Source organism: Citrus clementina, unplaced genomic scaffold (genome assembly GCF_000493195.1).
Source record: "Citrus clementina cultivar Clemenules unplaced genomic scaffold, Citrus_clementina_v1.0 scaffold_3, whole genome shotgun sequence".
Classification (NCBI taxonomy): Eukaryota; Viridiplantae; Streptophyta; class Magnoliopsida; order Sapindales; family Rutaceae; genus Citrus; species Citrus x clementina.
In genome coordinates this window covers 8,381,745-8,402,606 of record NW_006262339.1, presented here as the reverse complement: position 1 = coordinate 8,402,606, position 20,862 = coordinate 8,381,745, and the positions used below count along the sequence as shown (strand labels likewise).

The 20,862-nt window shown below is 30.9% G+C and overlaps 2 protein-coding genes and 1 long non-coding RNA gene across 3 annotated transcripts; 1 reads left to right on the top strand and 2 right to left on the bottom strand.

Moving 5' to 3' along the window:
• Positions 1-2,481: 2,481 nt before the first annotated feature.
• LOC112100093 lies at positions 2,482-16,068 on the bottom strand. Its single transcript, XR_002906365.1, has 2 exons — positions 16,031-16,068; positions 2,482-2,872 (listed from the first exon to the last, which is right to left on the bottom strand). It is a non-coding gene; the product is annotated as an uncharacterized LOC112100093 (long non-coding RNA).
• Positions 2,535-6,352, bottom strand: LOC18046666 (protein COBRA). The gene is made up of 5 exons (XM_006440734.2): positions 6,110-6,352; positions 5,287-5,366; positions 4,561-5,017; positions 4,134-4,293; positions 2,535-2,950 (listed from the first exon to the last, which is right to left on the bottom strand). The coding sequence occupies exons 1-5, from the start codon at positions 6,213-6,215 to the stop codon at positions 2,899-2,901; spliced, it is 855 nt and encodes a 284-aa protein (XP_006440797.1). The 5' UTR covers positions 6,216-6,352; the 3' UTR covers positions 2,535-2,898.
• On the top strand, positions 15,327-19,883 carry LOC18046664 (cleavage stimulation factor subunit 50). Its single transcript, XM_024187946.1, has 14 exons — positions 15,327-15,697; positions 15,783-15,866; positions 15,955-16,097; positions 16,295-16,367; positions 16,453-16,536; positions 16,620-16,706; positions 17,010-17,080; positions 17,322-17,373; positions 17,493-17,550; positions 18,100-18,200; positions 18,303-18,457; positions 18,919-19,027; positions 19,186-19,242; positions 19,320-19,883. Exons 1-14 carry the CDS (start codon positions 15,578-15,580, stop codon positions 19,473-19,475), a joined length of 1,350 nt encoding a protein of 449 aa, XP_024043714.1. The 5' UTR covers positions 15,327-15,577; the 3' UTR covers positions 19,476-19,883.
• The last annotated feature ends 979 nt before the right edge of the window (positions 19,884-20,862 follow it).

Here is a 20,862-nt window from a genome sequence, read left to right as displayed (position 1 = left end):
TATGCGAAAAACCACTTCCACTTGAATTCAATCTTCCGCAAGTGAAAAATGTGTAACGCGCCATCCTCACGTGGATTTTATATACTTGAATCTTCAAGGTAAATTATAACTTAGACATTTTTTTTTTATCTAAGATCATAATTTATTTATGTGTATGATCTTTTTTTTTTTCATGTTACTTCATAAATTAAAAAATAGTTAAAATATTCTCAGTTTTCTTTAACATATCATTCAAATGTTTTAAAGGATAAATATGTTTTTCACTCAAAAGATTAATATTGGCCAATAGTACGCGCACAAATATAAAATATGTTCACACTTGTACATAAGATAACACTTAAGATTCTTCGTTTACTATAATTTTTTAAATAGAGTTTTTACAAAAAAAAAAATTAGTTGTTTAATTATCAATGAGATTTTTTATTAAAATTTATAAAATTATTTTAACAGATAAATTTTTTAAAGTTATGTTACGAAAGAAATGAGATAAGATTGTTAAATAAATAAAAGTTATTTTAAATATGTTAACATTTTGAGAAAACTTTTTAATATCTATTTTCAAAATCTTAAAATTTAAAATTTTTCTAATAAAAATAAAACAACCTATTTAATCTTTAAAAATTCTATTAAAATTACGAAATTAAATAAAACTATCAAATAAGCTAAATCAAACAGTGACTTGGTTACGAAAAATTCTATCGGTAAAATTCGGATAATTATCTACTGACCACTTATTTTTGGGACATTTTCAGACGTACACAAATATTTTTTTTTTCAATGCGCCACTTGAAGTTAGCATTTTATGCATTCGTTTATTTCCCTCTTGATGCTGTTAGAACGTTGCTGACATTGTAGGGGTAAATGGTCATTTTATTCGTATAGTGAAAACTACATCGTATAACGTGATTTGTGGGAAAAAAAATAAAAATTAATGTCGTTTAGCTCAATTGAAAAAGAAAAATAAAACAAATACGATACTATTTCTAACTGAGGCGAGCAACAAACACCATTTTTCTCTAGTTTCCATCAACCACCTTCGTGTTTAACTCTGTTGCCTGATGACGCTTAGACTTAGCCAATTTATCTGCAATTTCCATCCATTTTCATCAACGAAATAGGCTTAAAAATCTACCCAATTTCTCATAGTCACAAACCAATCTCCCCTCGGCGGGTAGTAGCCATCACTCTGGGTGGTCCTCTACCTTTCTTCTTTGTCACACTGCCTCGGGTTCTCGAAGGAGTGATTGAAACGCTTTCTTTTGGCTATTTTCTTGTCGCCATGGCCACAGTACACATAGGGAATTGAGGGAGATACAGTAGAAGGGAGTGAAAGTGAGCAATTGAGGCTAATAGGTGTTGCGAGATTGTGGAGTTATTGATAAAGCTCCCACTGCGCCATTGTTGACTTGCTGTTGCCTTTTTTTTCCTCCCCTATAATGCTTTTCCTTATTTTGTGACTTAAATAATGGTTAAAGTCGGTATAAATTACCTTTATTTATGCCTTGCCTTCTAAAGTTCTAATATATTTAATTAAAGAACTGCCACCCCATTAGAAATTGCAATTGCTATTTTTCTGGCATTTATTTGTTGGAACATTTTTCAAAATATATGGTATTTGAATGTAAAGACATATCTAATTAATTACGCCTTATAAAAGAGATATCTTTTTACTCAAAGATACATTTATTCATGGTAGCATTTCATTTGAAATGGTAATGGTTCAATTTGAACCATTGATTAATATCAAATCTTGATCCAATGGCCATGAATGAAGAGATATATCATAAAAGGTGACAACCAAAATAGAGGAGCACAAGTTTATCTATATATAAGGGACATGTTTAGGCTATTTAGATATGAAAATAATAATCTTACACTACTCTTTTCTCAGTCCTCTTTTTTAAAATGAATTTCATCATAAATCATATATTTTTTGTGCCTTAAATATTCAATTTATTGTTTTCTGTAGGAATAATATATTGATTCTTGGCAGGCTTGCAACATTTAAGAGTATTATGATTTGTTTTAGTAAATGCACAATGCAAACAAACAAATAAGTCATTGTATCTTGGAGATGTATTTGCTTAACCCATGTGCATTACTCAATTTGTAAGGGCAAATAACGTCTTAAAAAAAATGACATTTATAACATGCTTTGAAGTCCATATTTTTTTTTTACAGTTTACCTATTAATATTATTTTCTTCCTATATATAGAGTTGTAAACACATTATTTTAACAAAATAAAATTTTACCATTATTACCGTAATTCTCTACATTTGTCATTCCCAATAAATACATACCACCAATATTATTTTAGGTAAAATAACAATTTTACATATAGAATAAAAAGGTCATTTGATTAATATTCTATTAAATTTATTAATTAATACAAGATGAAAGTAGATGAGTGTAATAAAATATTAATTTCAACCGGCACACGTGTTTGTGTATTTTTAAAAATATTTGAATAAACAGGTAGTAAATGAATAATTGCTTATAAAATCCAATTACATAACTATAAACAATATAATCTCTCAGGCAACCCCCTTGTCTCCTTTTATCGAAATCTTTAGTATACACACACACACTGAAAAACAAAATTGATAATTTTTTGTAGGCTGCAAATGCTGTTGCTTCAGCCACAATGACGCCTTTAAATGCTGAAGCTCCCCAAAACAGGCTCACTGAACTGGTTGCCAAGGTTATTGGTTTTATTTTAAAATTAAAAAAATTAATGGAGAAAATTCTATTGGATCACTTTTGGACATTGGTTCTAAGGCAATAACAGGGTCTTGCAGTGGAGAAAGATGAGATATTAAGAGGGGTTCCGTCTAATTCATTGTATGACACCAGCACATTGATACCTGCTACTGCTACTGCTACTGCAGCATACGGCTCAATCCCGGCTCCCCGTGCTGCTGCTGTTGTTGATTTCAGGCAATGCATTTCTGCAAAAACACTTGCTTTAATTGTTTCCTCATTATGTAATACTGTGTTCAAGGACTAATATTTCGGTGAAATGACTACTGCTGGTGTCTGGATTTCATACCCAAATCTGTTCTCTGTTAGAAGTTATTAGTTAACTTGTTATGGAAACAAAAAAGACTAATATTGCATGCCTACTGTAAAATCAGTGCTGTACAAGACACAAAAGGCTCGTCGAAGAGTTTTCCTAAGCATGAGACACGGCATCTTTCTGAGCACAAGGTATGCCATTGTAGGGGAAAATAAATGTGGCTTCTACAATTCGTGTTAGTTTTCTGTTTATGGACTGATGGGTCTCGTTTTCTAGAACATTGCCAGATGTGCGAGATTTAGTCCTGATGGAAGATTTATTGTGACTGGAAGTGCAGACACACCAATCAAGCTCTTTGAGGTTTTGATATTTGTAATCTTATCGTGACCTTTTTTCTTCTGGGTGTCTGTGTCTAACTCCAAAGTTCTTATATTCTTTTTCAGGTCGCAAAAATGAAGCAAATGATGCTGCCAGATTCAACGGATGGTCCTGTGCGGCCAGTCATACGGACTTTTTATGATCATATACAAGTAAACCCACCTTATTTTCTGGCTATTGCTGAGTGCCAACTGCTCTAAAAGTCTCTACTACATTAAACTGTTCTGTGGAGTCTAGTTTCTTGCATTTCCATTTTTAGTTTAGAAAACTGACTATTTGTGCTTTTTTCAATTTTCTTTTTACCAATCTACCACTTAGTAATTCTTCCATTCTTTTATACCCTGTTCAAAACACTAATGTACTCCCTTCTGATGTGAATGTCTTAAGATCTATCTCTTGTTGACTTTTGTTTTGCCGATGCAAATGCAGCCTATAAATGATTTGGATTTCCATCCTCAAAACACTGTTCTGATATCTGGGGGCAAGGATCACACAATAAAGTATGGTTTATTCTTCGGTGAAAAATAGGTGCCTTCATTAATTTATGTTCAGCCTAATCTTTAACTACGTTCCTATTTTACTGTATTTTTCAAAATTGTATAACGTTTTGCCAATTATGGTACACCTAATTGTTTCTAATCCACTTTTAAATGTCTTATAAGACCAATGGTCTTATTTTAATGTGTTATAAAAAAAAAAGGTAAATTGTGAAACGAAAGATAAATGAAAGAACTTACTTTATGCAACTCCCAGATTCCGTTCCATTGTTTTGACAGCCACAAGCACACGTTGGGCAGCTTACCGTTGTTTCATTGTTGAAGGAAGAGAGAGAAACACAACAGGTGGGTGTCTTTTGAGCCAAGAACTGTGAATATGTGCATGTGACATTCCAGGTCACTGCAATAAGATACAGGCAAGGTTCACTTAAAACACTGTTACAAGGCATTGAATGTTTTGTAGTACTCATTATCATGAGCAAAAACCAACTGCTGTTATTACATCTTACTTCAACCTTTAGACCATTTCACAGAGCATACGTTTTCCCACAACAACATAGAGGACTTCAGTGTTATTATACTTCTAAACTATATGGATGAAAATACAATAATAACATATAAGCAGTCACCTCTACATTACTCAAAAAGATTTTAACAAGAAACTTACTCATAGCTTGTGTGACTCTCCTCTTATCTGACGTAATGAATTTAGTTGGTTTACCAACTTTTGCAGGTCCACAAGTATATCCAGGCCCTGGGGCTTTAAGTGTGAAATTTTTGGGTACTCTGACAGTTTTGTTAGTTGTTCCTGCAGCACCAACACTGAGCTGGAATGAGCTTAATGCAGTAGTTGGGTCCTGTGCCCAGGAGCTTATTACTCCCCCTTTGCAACAATTTTCAATCTGCTGGTTATATGGAGTCCCCGGCAACAAATCTACAACTGTTGGATCCTTCTTGCAGCAATGTGGGATGTTCCCTTTATATTTTGAACAATCTCCTTGTTCTGTGGTTTGTCCTCCCATCATGCTCCAGATGACTTCCTTTTTTGCCCATGTCCACCCCAATGTCCAACCTGGTGCTTGAATATGGCGATATTGTTGGAAGTTGAAAATCGTAACAACAGCCTGCCAAAACCAATAAGAGAGATATTTTACATTAAAATTCAAGTAAATAGATATCATGATTCAGAGCTAGATGAATTCTCCAAATTTCTCATACTTGAGTTGATGCAAAAGAACATTAAGAGGACAACTAGAAGGCAGCCGCAGGAACATTATCAAATGTTGCTATGTTAGCTTGAATTATAATCTAATGCAAGTGTTCATTCTGATTCCAAGGTAACTTTTGCATGTACCTTACATAATTGAAGAATCTATCATTAACTAATACTTACAACATAGCCATCTGGAGTCCAGGACATTATATCCCATTTTATTGTGATATTCCCATTTGGATCAAGTGCATCATAGGCTTCTGCATAGACATCCATAGAGAAAAATAAACGTTAGTTCTGAATATTGCAAAAACATAATTAAGGTTTAAGATGAAAAACTTGAAAAGAACTTGAAAAGAAGTAAAGAAAATACACCGGCAAACAGCAATACACAGTACGTAAAATGATTTGCATATTTTGGTTTTCGGCCTACATTGACAAAGACAACCAGAAATTTTCACTATATAGAATATGATTATAGGATCAATCCTGTTTCTCTTCAACTCTCCGAGCATATGCTAACTGAAACGTTTAAACCCCAAATCATAGGTAGAAATCATTACAAGACCACAACATAATTTATTGCGAAAATATAAATCATTTCAGGTTGAATCACTTGACTTGGAAACAAATAAACCAAATTATTGCACTGAATGAGAAACACGCTCTTTTTTAACTTGTGACTTAACCAGATCAAAAAAATTCTGAGTTCTGACTCACTAACTCAGTGAAAGATTAAATCTTTCTATTCTCCTGCATATCACTAGCCACCTATCCCATTCTTAAATCTCAAGACATACACGATATAAAGAAATTAACAAATCAAAGTTGGCAACAAAAAATTCAGTAAAGTACTAAATTTCCCATTAAACGTCCAAATTCATGCAAAATGTTACACTTCTAAAGAAGATAACCGATACCCAGGTTCAGAAAACAAGAGAAACACTTAAAGCCACAAAAAAGGATCTTTAGGAACTTGTACACAGGCCGGAGAGAGACTGACCTGTGGAAGTAAAAGTGGAGCAAGAAAGCAAAAACAGAAGCAGAATGGTGAAGCCACTGAGCTTGCTGGTAATGGATCCAGTGACCGAACCCCTTAAAGATTCCATTTTCCTTGAAATAGAGGTTTCCTAAGGAACGAATGATCAATGACTCCAAACTCAAGATCTGCTTCAAAGTGAAATGAAACACAGAGATAGAGAGAGAGAGAGAGAGAGAGAGAGCAGTAAAGAAGACTTCTTTTCTCATTCACATAGCTACGGGACTGACTTATATACGAATTAGCTCAAGGTTAACTGTAATCACATTCACGTGCGTGCTGAGTCATGTTACTATAATACCCTTGTGGGAGTTAACAAATTATTATTATAATTTCATCGTAATTTAATGAAAATCGTTATTTTTCTTAGCAAACTTGTTATTAAAGAATATCGTTATCATTGATGTAATTGATGTGTTTGATTATGAGAATTCTCTTATTATAAAATTACTCATATTTGTATGCTATTATTTAAAAAATATATTTGTGCAAATATAATATATCTACTAAAATTATTAACATAAAACAAATATTATATATATATATATGGCTTATTTAATGGGGTGCTTATAATAAGCAACTTTTAAAAATTTTAGCAAACATATTTTTGTCAAAATTTATGAAATACAATTCATTGTAGTGCGAAAAAGAAAGTTTATAGCGTTTTAAACTTAATATCAAAACGGTTAGACAAACTAAAAGATTAAAAAAAAAATTCAATATAGTACAAAACAAAATACAATGCATTAGTGTTTTATTTTATTTTTTTATTTGTTCCTTCCTTTATCAAGATAAAAAATTTACTTTTGTAAAACTTCTCATACATGTATTATCATTACTATATCTACTCATGGTCAGCTTGAATACATTAATCTTCTTAAATTCTTGATTCTGGGCATTCAATTCACAGAATGATGAACAATTTAGAGTATTTTTGTAATAACACAATCAAATAAAAGAAACTCCATTATTAAATTATGGTAATGAAAAATGTTATATCTTTATTTAATAAGAATGATTCATGCTCATTTTATTCTTTAAAAAAAGTGTTAGTTGAGACATAATACTAATAATTAACAAAATTCATTAGACCACTTTGTATAATTTTGCTTTGTACCAATACAAGCAAAACTCCATGAAAATTCTTTGTTCTTTTTTAAATGAAAATTTTATGTAATATGAATATATAAGAAAACACAAATCAAACTAAAATTTGCTTAGGTAAAATTATAACTTCTCTATAAATTCATAAAATAAACCTACGTATAAAAACTCAGTAGGGATATTTTAGTAATTTCGGTAGTTCGCGGGGCGCGTAGGCAGTAGAAGTGTCAAAAGGAAAAAAATAATTAAAAAAAAATCTAACGGTGTAAAAAGACTCGGGAAACACAAGCCAGCTAGGAATGTGGGCCATGTAGGCCTTGGCTTGAATTTTTCTAATCGCTCTCTGTCGGTGCAGGAAAGAAAAAAAAAAGAATAATTTTTAAAAACCTCCACTGAGGTTTGAGGCTGTTGTAAATAGATGGTGAAAATTATTTTATTTGTAAAAGGTCTTCTACCATTAGTTAAAATTTTTATTGACTAACTGTTGATTTTGAAAAGATAATATTATCCCTAATATTTACAATTCTAAATATTTACAATTTCATAAGTAATTAAAACAATTATTTTCACCATGATCAAGTTATTGATATTTCCTTAAAATCTTAAAAAAATAAAATTACAAATCTTAAAATAATTTTTTTAAGTTTGTAATAAAATTACAAATCTTAATTATTTGATATAAAAATATAATTTTTTAAAGTTTGTAATAAAATTACAAATCTTAATTATTTGATATAAAAATATAATTTTTTTTAAGTTTGTAATTTTAATTTTTTTTAAGATTTTAAGGAAATTTTAACTGACGTAAACTTTTTTTTTAAGTTTGTAATAAAATTACAAATCTTAATTATTTGATATAAAAATGTAATTTTTTAAAGTTTGTAATAAAATTACAAATTTTAATTATTTGATATAAAATATAATTTTTTTAAGTTTGTAATTTTATTTTTTTAAGATTTTAAGGAAATTTTAACTGACGTAAACTATTATTGGGGGTAATATTGTCTTTTTAAAGTCAACAGTTAGTCAATAAAAATTTTAACTAACGGTAGGGGGTCTTTTACAAATAAAATAATTTTCACCATCTACTTGCAACAGCCTTAAACCTCAGGGGAGGTTTTTAAAAATTACCAAAAAAAAAAATCGATGACTCAAGTCTTGAGATGTTTCAGTTGATTGTCTGAATCTTTAATCTTCTCCTAACCCAACAAATTATACATATATATATATAAGGAATTTCTCCTGTTTTCAGATTAATTTCCCATTATTTTCCTTTCTTCTCTACAAAGAAAACCAACCGATGTAAGCATTTCATTCCAGTTTTATTAAAGCATTTGTAATTTTATTTAAAGTAATTTAATTTCCGCACTTTAAATTTCAGCAATTTAAATTTCTGTAATTTAATTTTATGTAACATTTAAATTTCCGCAATTTACATTTAAACCATTTAAATTTCAGTCTTTTAAAGCTTTCTATGCATGCTCTGCAGACTGATCTGTATCTGATCTGCCATATAAATTGTACGTTCCTCTGAGGCAAAGAGACCAGATCTCGATCCTCAGTTGTAAATCTTCTCTTCTCCCTCCATTCCTTCAGAGCACCATTTCCGGGAACCGGATCTGGTACTGTGTTTGTACCAAAGCCTTTAGATGTATGTGTTGCTAGGCTTGCTAAAGAATTTAATAAAGATTTGGTAAATTGTTTAAAATCTGACAACCGCGTTTAAAGAACTTAATTATTATTTGATAAAGCAAAATTAAGTTGGTATATCGGCTGGAAACCCGAACGTGCGGGCTATTGATCTGTTCTAAGTCAGATCTGGGTCCAAAGGCAGATTCCTTTCTGCATCGATCTGGTTTAACAACGCCACGTACTAATTTAATAAATATAAAACCTGACCAACCACGATCCAAAGCAAATCTACTTAATCTAAAGTTGGTAACTGAATTTAAAATTTGAACAACCGCGATCCAATTTGTTTTTTCTAAAGCAATCAATAAAGAATTATTTCGAAAACACATCCATCCTTCGATCCTATTTCCTTCTGGTATCTTTTTACAAATTTTTTTATAACAAATTTTTTATATAATCGATAGTCCACAACTTCTAGCAAAGTTCAAAATCCTTATCCTAAGCTGCTTCTTCCTCATATATATATATATATATATATATATATATATATATATATATATATATATATATATATATATATATTAGATTTTGTTTTTATTCTAAGAAACTTGTAAAGCTAATTATTTGTGCCCTACATTTCTTCAACAAAATTGTGGACTATCGATTATATATTATGCTAAATTACCACAAAAAAAAAAAATTGTAGTCTAAATTAAGATTTTTGTAATAAACAACCACCCGAAATTGGATTTGTGCCGACAGAAAAATAAGAAAAATATCAATCAAATGTACAACTTTTTAAGTTACATCAAACTAAACTAACACTAAAAACAAAAAATTCAAATGCAATTTTAATAATCAATTTTTATAAATTACTGAGTATCACTTTTAGATTATAATTTCTGATGTAAATTATATTATATGTAACTTTACTATTCACATAACGTATGTTATGCATGATACTCTTTTGCACATTAATAGCATGAATATTTTAATTATTGCTTATCAAATAAAATATTGTGCATGCAATGAAGCCTAATGTATAATAGCTGTCGTTGATGCATGTTACCCTAAGATTGATGGAAACATGATACCTGATTTGCTCAATGTTCAACGTACTGTTGTCTCTTCCAAATAATCAATAATATAATCACTAGTCTCTATGGGTCATTTTCACTCTTGAATGGTTGTTATTTTATGTGAATTGACTTGTGAGATTGTAAAATACTTGCAAAAGCATTGTGTTAAATTATATAGTATAGTAAATCTGTTTTTTTTTCTATTTTTTTCATTTATTTACATTGATATGATATTCTTCGTGCCAATTTGATAATATTGTAGTTTTTAAAATAATTACTGTTAATTATATTATAGAAATAATTAGTTGTGAAGAGAAATAATTACCATTAACTATTTGGTGAAATTTATTTTTAGAAATGCTGTGAGTTTTAAAAATAACCGTATATATTTGGTAAATTTCACCAATAAAATACTGTAAAAATGTAAATGATTGAAATGAACATAATGTTAAATAAAATTTATCTATATATTTATAAATACATACATACACACACACACACACACACACACACACACACACACAAACATATATATATATAAAATTTTATATGTATATATAATAATTGATAACTAAAATAAATATTTTTATTTTATTAATTGTACTTTTTATTTTGTTATCTCAATATAATTGGTAATAATAGTAATCTCTTTGAATTTGATCGTTTTATTTCTTGATTGAATTAAGGATAATTTTAGATTTTTATAATATATTTTACATGTGTATGAAATTGTATTATGTATAAAACTTATTTTTAAAATTAAATTTTGAAATGCTATTCTTTTCTTTCTTTTCAAAATTGTTGTAGGATGAGTTATTTTACTAAAAGTAATTTATAAAAAAATGGGTAAAACCTTATTCAGTCACTATATTTTAAGGTTAGTGCTATTTTTTAAAAAATATCTCAAAACATCTATGTCGTTAAATTATTGATGCCACTGTTGTTACGTTTTATTCCTTTTATCTTGCTTTTATAATATTACTCTATTACAATAACGTTTCTTTTTTTGGACTTTAATAAAAAATTAAATTACAAATTTAATCCCAAAAATAAAATAAAAACTATATATATTAATTTTGGTGGAATCTCATGTATGTCCAAAAAAATTAATATTGTCAAAAAATTAAATTATCAATTTTTTTGGATATTAATAAATAAATTAATATATTAACTCCTTAGTAGAGTATTCCACAAAAATCAATGTATATTCTTTTGTTCTATTTTATTTTTTGAGGTTAAATTGGTAATTTAATTTTTTTCTTTTTATTAATGTCCAAAAACAAAAGAATGTTATTGTAGGAAGGTAAATGTAAAAGCAAGCAAAAAAAAAAAAGTAACAATAGAGATGTCAATAATTTAACGGCATGAGTGTTTTGAGGTATTTTAAAAAATATAAAAACTAAACATGTATTAACTTCAAAATATAATAATTAAATAAATTTTTATCCTAAAAAAAATCACTTTTGACCTTTTAAAAGCAATCACAAAGAAACAAGCCCTTAGTCACATGAAAACTCACGAATATTAAGAGTGTTTCAATCTCTTATATGCGAAACACCACTTCCACTTGAATTCAATCTACCACAAGTGAAAAATGTGTAACGCGCCATCCTCACGTGGATTTTATATACTTGAATCTTCAAGGTAAATTATAACTTAGACATTTTTTTTTATCTAAGATCATAATTTATTTATGTGTATGATCTTTTTTTTTTCATGTTACTTCATAAATTAAAAAATAGTTAAAATAATCTCAATTTTCTTTAACATATCATTCAAATGTTTTAAAGGATAAATATGTTTTTCACTCAAAAGATTAATATTGGCCAATAGTACGCTCACAAATATAAAATACGTTCACACTTGTGCATAAGATAACACTTAAAATTCTTCATTTAATATAATTTTTTAAATAGAATTTATTTAAATAGAGTTTTTACAACAAAAAAAATTAGTTGTTTAATTATCAATGAGAGTTTTTATTAAAATTTATAAAATTATTTTAACAGATAAATTTTTTAAAGTTATGTTACGAAAGAAATGAGATAAGATTGTTAAATAAATAAAAGTTATTTTAAATATGTTAACATTTTGAGAAAACTTTTTAATATCTATTTTCAAAATCTTAAAATTTAAAATTTTTCTAATAAAAATAAAACAACCTATTTAATCTTTAAAAATTCTATTAAAATTACGAAATTAAATAAAACTATCAAATAAGCTAAATCAAACAGTGACTTGGTTATGACAAATTCTATCAGTAAAATTTGGATAATTATCTATTAACCACTTATTTTTCGGACATTTTCAGAAGTACACAAATATTTTTTTTTTCAATGCGCCACTTGAAGTTAGCATTTTATGCACTCGTTTATTTCCGTCTTGATGCTGTTAGAATGTTGCTGACATTGGAGGGGTAAATGGTCATTTCATTCGTACAGTGAAAACTACATGTGAAAAGTACATCGTATAACGTGATTTGTGGGAAAAAAAGAAAAATTAATGTCGTTTAACTCAACTGAAAAAGAAAAATAAAACAAATACGATACTATTTCTAACTGAGGCGAGCAACAAACACCATTTTTCTCTAGTTTCCATCAACCACCTTCGTGTTTAACTCTGTTGCCTGATTACGCTTAGACTTAGCCAATTTATCTGCAATTTCCATCCATTTTCATCAACGAAATAGGCTTAAAAATATACCCAATTTCTCATAGTCACAAACCAGTCTCCCCTCGGCGGGTAGTAGGTGCCATCACTCTGGGTGGTCCTCTACCTTTCTTCTTTGGCACACTACCTCGGGTTCTCGAAGGAGTGATTGAAACACTTTCTTTTGGCTATTTTCTTGTCGCCATGGCCGCAGTACACATAGGAATTGAGGGAGATACAATAGAAGGGAGTGAAAGTGAGCAATTGAGGCTAAGAGGTGTTGCGAGATTGTGGAGTTATTGATAAAGCTCCCACTGCGCCATTGTTGACTTCGGAGGAGGATGTGGTCAATTTTCAAAATTACAAATTTTTTTCTTTGTATCATAGTTACAATATAGTTTTTTTTTTAAATACTGCTATACAGAACTATTACTGATATTACATCAGATATTATTATTTACAAACAGATTATACAAACTGAGACTTTCTTCGTGACATGTACTCCTCTGAAGCGCGACCAAGACAATTATTATTTACAAATAGATTATACAACAGATTATTTAAACCCTCCACTCACATTTCGTGATGAATAAATTGGTTCCACTCAATTATTTGATAATTGAATGAGGATTAAAATTAAACCTCATAATGCTTTTATGGAAGCTCGAACCCTTATACTCAACATTATAAATGTAAGGGTTCTCTCACTGGGCCAAAGGCCTATTGGTACAGTTACAACATAATTAAATCCAAATAACAATATATTTTTAATATTTTTAAAAAATATTTTGGGCGGCATTTACCATAAAATCAATAAAAGTAGCCCATGACTAAAATAACCCGAAGTAAGATATTTCACAAATGATCATGTCTTATTTGACTTCTAATAGCTTTCTCACTACTTGATGCTTGATAGTGCCCAACTATGAGGCATTGCATATTTGATGTCACAGCTATGACTCACAAGCCATAAGCTGCAGTAGATCCATCGAATAGTACCGTAGTAGTGGCGAAAGTGAAAATAAAATTTCAGTTTGATGGGACAAAGTGTACTTGTTTAAATGTTTGATTAGAATTATATTCATCGGATAAATTTAAAGTTTAGCTTAAAAATATTAATATGTAAAAAAGAATATTGCAGCAAAAATAAAAAAATTTATATTATTCAAATCTTTAATATATAAAAAAGAGAGCTGCATTATGGATCTCACTTGGATCCACAGTTTTGTGAGAGATTGTACCTTATATTACATGTAAAATACTAAAATCTTATGAAAAAATACGACAATATTGCATCACTTCAATCACATACCTATCTCGAGGGAAATTGAAAAAAAAAAAAAATCAGAATTTTGCGATCTCGCGAGCTTTTTTGTTATCTGATGAAGTAAATTGTCATACGTGCGTACGTGCGTCTAAGATTGTCGTGGGGCCAACATTGATAATTTCGCAACGTGCATTATTTCTTATTCACCTAACTCCAAAATTTTTTTTTCGAATTTTCAAAATATTTTGGAGGTAGCCCCCGCTCTTCTAAGGCTTACAAATAGTTTCGCTGTAGCCTTTTTTTTTTTTTTTTTCCCCCTTCCTTATTTTGTGACTTTTTGAAATAAAGAAATAAATAATGGTTAAAGTCGGTATAAATTACCTTTATTTATGCCGAGCTTTCTAAGGTTCTAATATATTTAATTAAAGAACTACCACTCCATTAGAAATTGCAATTGCTATTTTTCGGGCATTTATTTGTTGGAACATTTTTCAAAATAAATGGTATTTGAATTTAAAGACATATCTAATTAATTACGACTTACAAAAGAGATATCTTTTTACTCAAAGATACATCCATTCATGGTAGCATTTGATTTGAAATGGTAATGATTCAATTTGAACCATTGATTAATATCAAATCTTGATCCAATGGCCTGAATGAAGAGATATATCATAAAAGGTGACAACCAAAATAGAGGGACACAAATTTATCTATATATAGGGGACATGTTTAGGCTATTTAGATATGAAAATAATAATCTCACACCACTTTTTTCTCAGTCCTCTTTTTTAAAATGAATTTAATCATAAATCATATATTTTTTGTGCCTTAAATATCCAATAGATTGTTTTATGTACGAATAATATATTGATTCTTGACAGACTTGTAATATTTAAGAATATTATGGTTTGCTTTCGTCGATGCATAATGCAAACAAATAAATAAGTAATTCATTGTATCATGAAAATGTATTTGCTTAACCCATGTGCATCACTCAATTTATAGGGACAAATAACATCTTAAGAAAAATGATATTTATAACATGCTTTGAAGTACATATTATTTTTTTACAGTTTACCTATTAATATTATTTTATTCCTACACATAGAGTTGTAAACACATTATTTTAACACAATAAAATTTTACCATTATTACTGTAATTCTCTACATTTGTCATTCCCAATACATACATACCACCAACATTATTCTAGGTAAAATAACAATTTTACACATAAAATAAAAAAGGTTATTTAATTAATATTCGATTAAATTTATTAATTAATATAAGATGAAAGTAGATGAGTGTAATAAAATATTAATTTCAAGCGGCACAGGCGTTTGTGTATTTTTAAAAATATTTGAATAAACAGGTAGTAAATGACTAATTGCTTATAAAATCCAATTACATAACTATAAACAATACATGTATTTAGCTAAATACCCTATTTTTTAAAAATAGGTATGGCCGGGACTAATTCCTGCAAATTTCTTGTACCGAAGGAGAGAACAAAAGATTTCAAGCATTAAAATTGAATGAAGTACTGGCAGAAATTTACGTGACTAGTCTAAATTAGATGAAGAAGTGGAAAATCTGGATGGCCCAAGTCGCTGAAGTGAAAAGTTAGGGTTTAAGGCAATAGAAGTGAAGCAAAATTCAGAATTATTATTTTTTGTTTATAGGGTTTAAGCAAACCAAAAATGGATAGCAACAATAACAACAGCTGCAGCATCTTAGAGAAGACATTGCGGGACGGGAAGCTGTTTCGTCAAGTCAATTCCCTGATTGTGGCTCATCTTCGCGACCACAATCTCTCTCAGGCAACCCCCTTTTCTCGTTTTATCAAAATCTTTAGTATACACACACACGCGCGCACTGAAAAATAAAATTGATAATTTTTTGTAGGCTGCAAATGCTGTTGCTTCAGCCACAATGACGCCTTTAAATGCTGAAGCTCCCCAAAACAGGCTCACTGAACTGGTTGCCAAGGTTATTGGTTTTTATTTTAAAATTGAAAAAATTAATGGAGAAAATTCTATTGGATCACTTTTGGACATTGGTTCTAAGGCAATAACAGGGTCTTGCAGTGGAGAAAGATGAGATATTAAGAGGGGTTCCGTCTAATTCATTGTATGACACCAGCACATTGATACCTGCTACTGCTACTGCAGCATACGGCTCAATCCCGGCTCCCCGTGCTGCTACTGTTGTTGATTTCAGGCAATGCATTTCTGCAAAAACACTTGCTTTAATTGTTTCCTTATTATGTAATATTGTGTTCAAGGACTAGTATTTCGGTGAAATGACTACTGCTGGTGTCTGGATTTCATACCCAAATCTGTTCTCTGTTAGAAGTTATTAGTTAACTTGTTATGGAAACAAAAAAGACTAATATTGCATGCCTACTGTAAAATCAGTGCTGTACAAGACACAAAAGGCTCGTCGAAGAGTTTTCCTAAGCATGAGACACGGCATCTTTCTGAGCACAAGGTATGCCATTGTAGGGGAAAATAAATGTGGCTTCTACAATTCGTGTTAGTTTTCTGTTTATGGACTGATGGGTCTCGTTTTCTAGAACATTGCCAGATGTGCAAGATTTAGTCCTGATGGAAGATTTATTGCGACTGGAAGTGCAGACACATCGATCAAGCTCTTTGAGGTTTTGATATTTATAATCTTATCCTGACCTTTTTTCTTCTGGGTGTCTGTGTCTAACTCCAAAGTTCTTATATTCTCTTTCAGGTCGCAAAAATCAAGCAAATGATGCTGCCAGATTCAACGGATGGTCCTGTGCGGCCAGTCATACGGACTTTTTATGACCATATACAAGTAAACCCACCTTATTTTCTGGCTATTGCTGTGTGCCAACTGCTCTAAAAGTCTCTACTACATTAAACTGTTCTGTGGAGTCTAGTTTCTTGCATTTCCATTTTTAGTTTAGAAAACTGACTAGTTGTGCTTTATTCGCCTCAAGTTTCCAAGTTCTTTTTTCAATTTTCTTTTTACCAATCTACCACTTAGTAATTCTTCCATTCTTTTATACCCTGTTCAAAACACTGATGTACTCCCTTCTGATGTGAATGTCTTAAGATCTATCTCTTGTTGACTTTTGTTTTGCCGATGCATCTGCAGCCTATAAATGATTTGGATTTCCATCCTCAAAACACTGTCCTGATATCTGGGGGCAAGGATCACACAATAAAGTATGGTTTATTCTACTGTGAAAAATAGGTGTCTTCATTAATTTATGTTCAGCCTAATCTTTAACTACGTTCCTATTTTAGTGTATTTTTCAAAATTGTATAATGTTTTGCCAATTATGGTACACCTAATTGTTTCTAATCCACTTTTAAATGTCTTATAAGACCAATGGTCTTATTTTGGTGTTTAAGAAATTGATATTGAGCTCACTTTTTTCTTATGGTGCTTATTAACTACTTTCAGGTTCTTCGATTTTTCGAAAGCTACTGCAAAAAGAGCATTCAGAGTTATCCAGGTTTTTCTTGTTATCTTGATGTAGATTTAATCATGGATTCATGGTGTTGAACTGTAGATTTTATGACTCAGGCATATATAGACTTGTTTTAATGAATTTTTGTGTTTGTAATGAGACAGGATACTCACAATGTGCGTTCCGTATCATTTCATCCTTCTGGGGATTTCCTTCTTGCAGGTAGCTATTTCCTTTGCGTTCTCCACTAAACCCTATAGGTATGCTGACTAACAGCCAAAAAAGTATCTAGGTAGTCAGTGGGATCTTTTTCTCTAATACCTTACAGAGGAATCGATAATTTCCCAGATGATTAGAAAGCTGGAAATTTCTTTTGGTAGTTTCATCTGTCTTCCTGGCGGTTGTATAAATATATTCCTGACTGTTCCTCCAATTAGTAAGTAATGTGTTATTGCGTAAACTTTGTTTATTTTGAAGGTTAAAATAGAAGTACTGTTATTAATTTTATGTCTTACTGTATTGACCATAAATTCTAGATGATTAGAATGCCAGCAGGATCTTTTTGTAAAAACATTTATCTTCCTCGTGGATATATGAATATGTTACTTACTGCTTCACCAGTGATTAGTATGTCAGTGATGTGTTATTGCATGAACCTTTTGTCCTTGGAAGGTTGTAATGGAAGTTCTGTATTAATACTATATCTTATATTAATCTTAATCTGTAATGGCATATGGCCACTCACAAGATTGATATGGAAAAACAACACAGGAACTGATCATCCAATTGCGCACTTGTATGATGTTAATACTTTTCAGTGTTACCTATCTGCAAATGTTCCAGAGATCAGTGTTAATGGAGCCATAAATCAGGTATGGTCAAAGACCTATTTTTCTCAGTTTGACATGTTATCCATATTTATATATTAGGTTGAGTTCATGGAGATAATCAATTTGATCTCTTCGGTTATGAAGGTGAGGTATTCATCCACAGGCGGTATGTATGTTACGGCATCCAAAGATGGTGCTATTCGTTTGTGGGATGGGGTAAGTGCCAATTGTGTGCGCTCCATAGTCGGTGCACATGGAACTGCGGAGGCCACCAGCGCAAACTTTACGAAGGATCAAAGGTATGCTTAACAGAATATGTACAGAAACACCGCATATTGTTGGTTGCTACATGTGTAAAATCATGTTAGGTCAAGCAAGCTATTTCATGAATTATGGATGAGTAAAATGATTAATGATCTAGGAACATGATTTGGAGGAATATGTGGCTGTAGGTTTCTTAGAAGTTCTTGTGCACTTATTTGTCAAGGGTTGAAATAAATTTCCATGCTAATCTTTATTGTCAACTAGCACTCTCTTTTTCTGAATCTTAATTGCAACAAGTAGCAAAGCAAAGTAATTAGTTTATGGGGATGAATTAGAGTTTATTTTCCAGAGCAGAAAATGGTTACAGCACAGATTTCTTGTGAAGTAGTATATTTCATTTCTTTCAACAATTGGTAATGTAGATGGAACATTGCTGCTTCAAATGGTAAGTCTTTGCAAATGGTTTAGCAGTATGGCTGAAGTGGTGACTTTCTAGGTTTGTTCTTTCCTGTGGGAAGGATTCAACTGTGAAGCTTTGGGAAGTTAGTAGTGGAAGATTGGTCAAACAATATCTTGGAGCCACGCATACACAACTACGATTCCAGGTACATTGAAAAATGGCTTCGTTTTGGAATTAACTGTGTATTTGTTCTTTTGCCTTGAATTTTAATTAACCTCTTTCAAAAATTCCATGTACATCCAAATGCCCTTAGCAAATGATACTGTTTCTATCTCACCACTATTTTATGAATAATATCTGCAGGCTGTTTTTAACGACACTGAAGAGTTTGTACTGTCCATTGACGAACCTAGCAATGAGGTTTGTTGAGCTAATAAGTTAAGCAATATTGTCCCGTCATTCATTTGTGTTTTACATATAAATCTGGATGTTTGCAGATTGTTATCTGGGATGCTTTAACAGCTGAAAAGGTGGCAAAGTGGTCGTCGAATCATATTGGCGCACCTCGTTGGATTGAGCATTCTCCAGCAGAGGCTGCCTTCATTACCTGTGGGACTGACAGGTCAGTCCGGTTCTGGAAAGAGATTCTGTAGGGACATGGAAGAGCTTTGGAATGGCCTTCTCAACTCAAAGCATCTCATGTGTTTGTCTGATGAAGACTCAAAAGTGATTGAGAATTGACTACAACATTTTTGCGCGAGCACAACGAATCTTGAAATGCTAAAGCAAATTCCCCTTTTAAGTCCAATTTTGAGTGCTTTTACCGCTATTATTAATCTTAGAACACTTTGTACAGTTAAGTGGTACCAATTACATCGAAAGTGTAATACTTGTGCGTTGCCTTCATTGGTAAAAAAACTAAGATAAAAGTTGCATCCTTTTTAACTGTTACTAATATTTGTACGTGCTTGTCTCTTCCGCTATTTCATGAAAGTATGTAATGAGCCCAAGGGCAAATGACAATGAAATTTCTTACGAACAAGCATCCTCGAATCTACAGATCATCCACAATTCTCAGCGAATGAATTTTTAGATCGTCGTTACGCCATGCAATACATGTCAAATGGTACTGACGATCAATCATGTTGTATTGAGCTCCTTGCAGCAAACGATGACTTGAAAATTAATCACACGTATCTTCCCGCAATGCATAATTGAAGCTACCATTTTCATTTTGTGAAAACGCCCTTCGCAGCCACATCTCAGATCTTTCTTTATTCACAAATATACAACTTCAAAGATTAAAATTTTTCTTTATTCACAAACATACAACTTCAAAGATGTTAAGCAGTTTCTAACATCTGTTGAGTTTGCATTTAAGTACCATCAATTATAACATCATTTATTTGCCGCCTTGTAAATTCATCTTACTGGAATCCAAACAAATACAAAGCATCCAGATTAGTAAGGAAACCACATTTTTATCTACGCCAAATGCATAAAAGTACGTTCAAAAAGGACCCCAGAGGAAAAACAGTAAAACTTCTCATCCTTCTGGTTTGATAAAAATGATACAATCAGATATTAATAAACCCGAACATAAAAGCCTGATCCCAAAGATTAACCATTTGAAAATGACCATAATCTGAATATTCATTTTGTTGTGAGCATGCGAGCGCATTTCAAAATACTGAATCCTGCATGATTGAATTTGAATCAAACTACAAGAGTTCAAATTTAAACGTTTCTGTGGAAGTTATGGTACTTACGAAAATAAGGTTAAAAAAAGGTTGAAAGTAGTTAAAAGAGAATTAAATTAAATGGCGACTATTCCAAGAGATATTTGGAATAAATGCCGTTATTCTATAAATAGGAGTCTACAGATTACGGTAAAATATCGAATTTTCTTTTTACTACTTCTTCAACTCTACTTCTATATTCCAAACACTACAATATAAATCAACGTATTGTACATTTTTCTTCTAATACTTCTTCTTCAACTCTACTTCTTCCACATTCCAAACACTACAACATAAATCA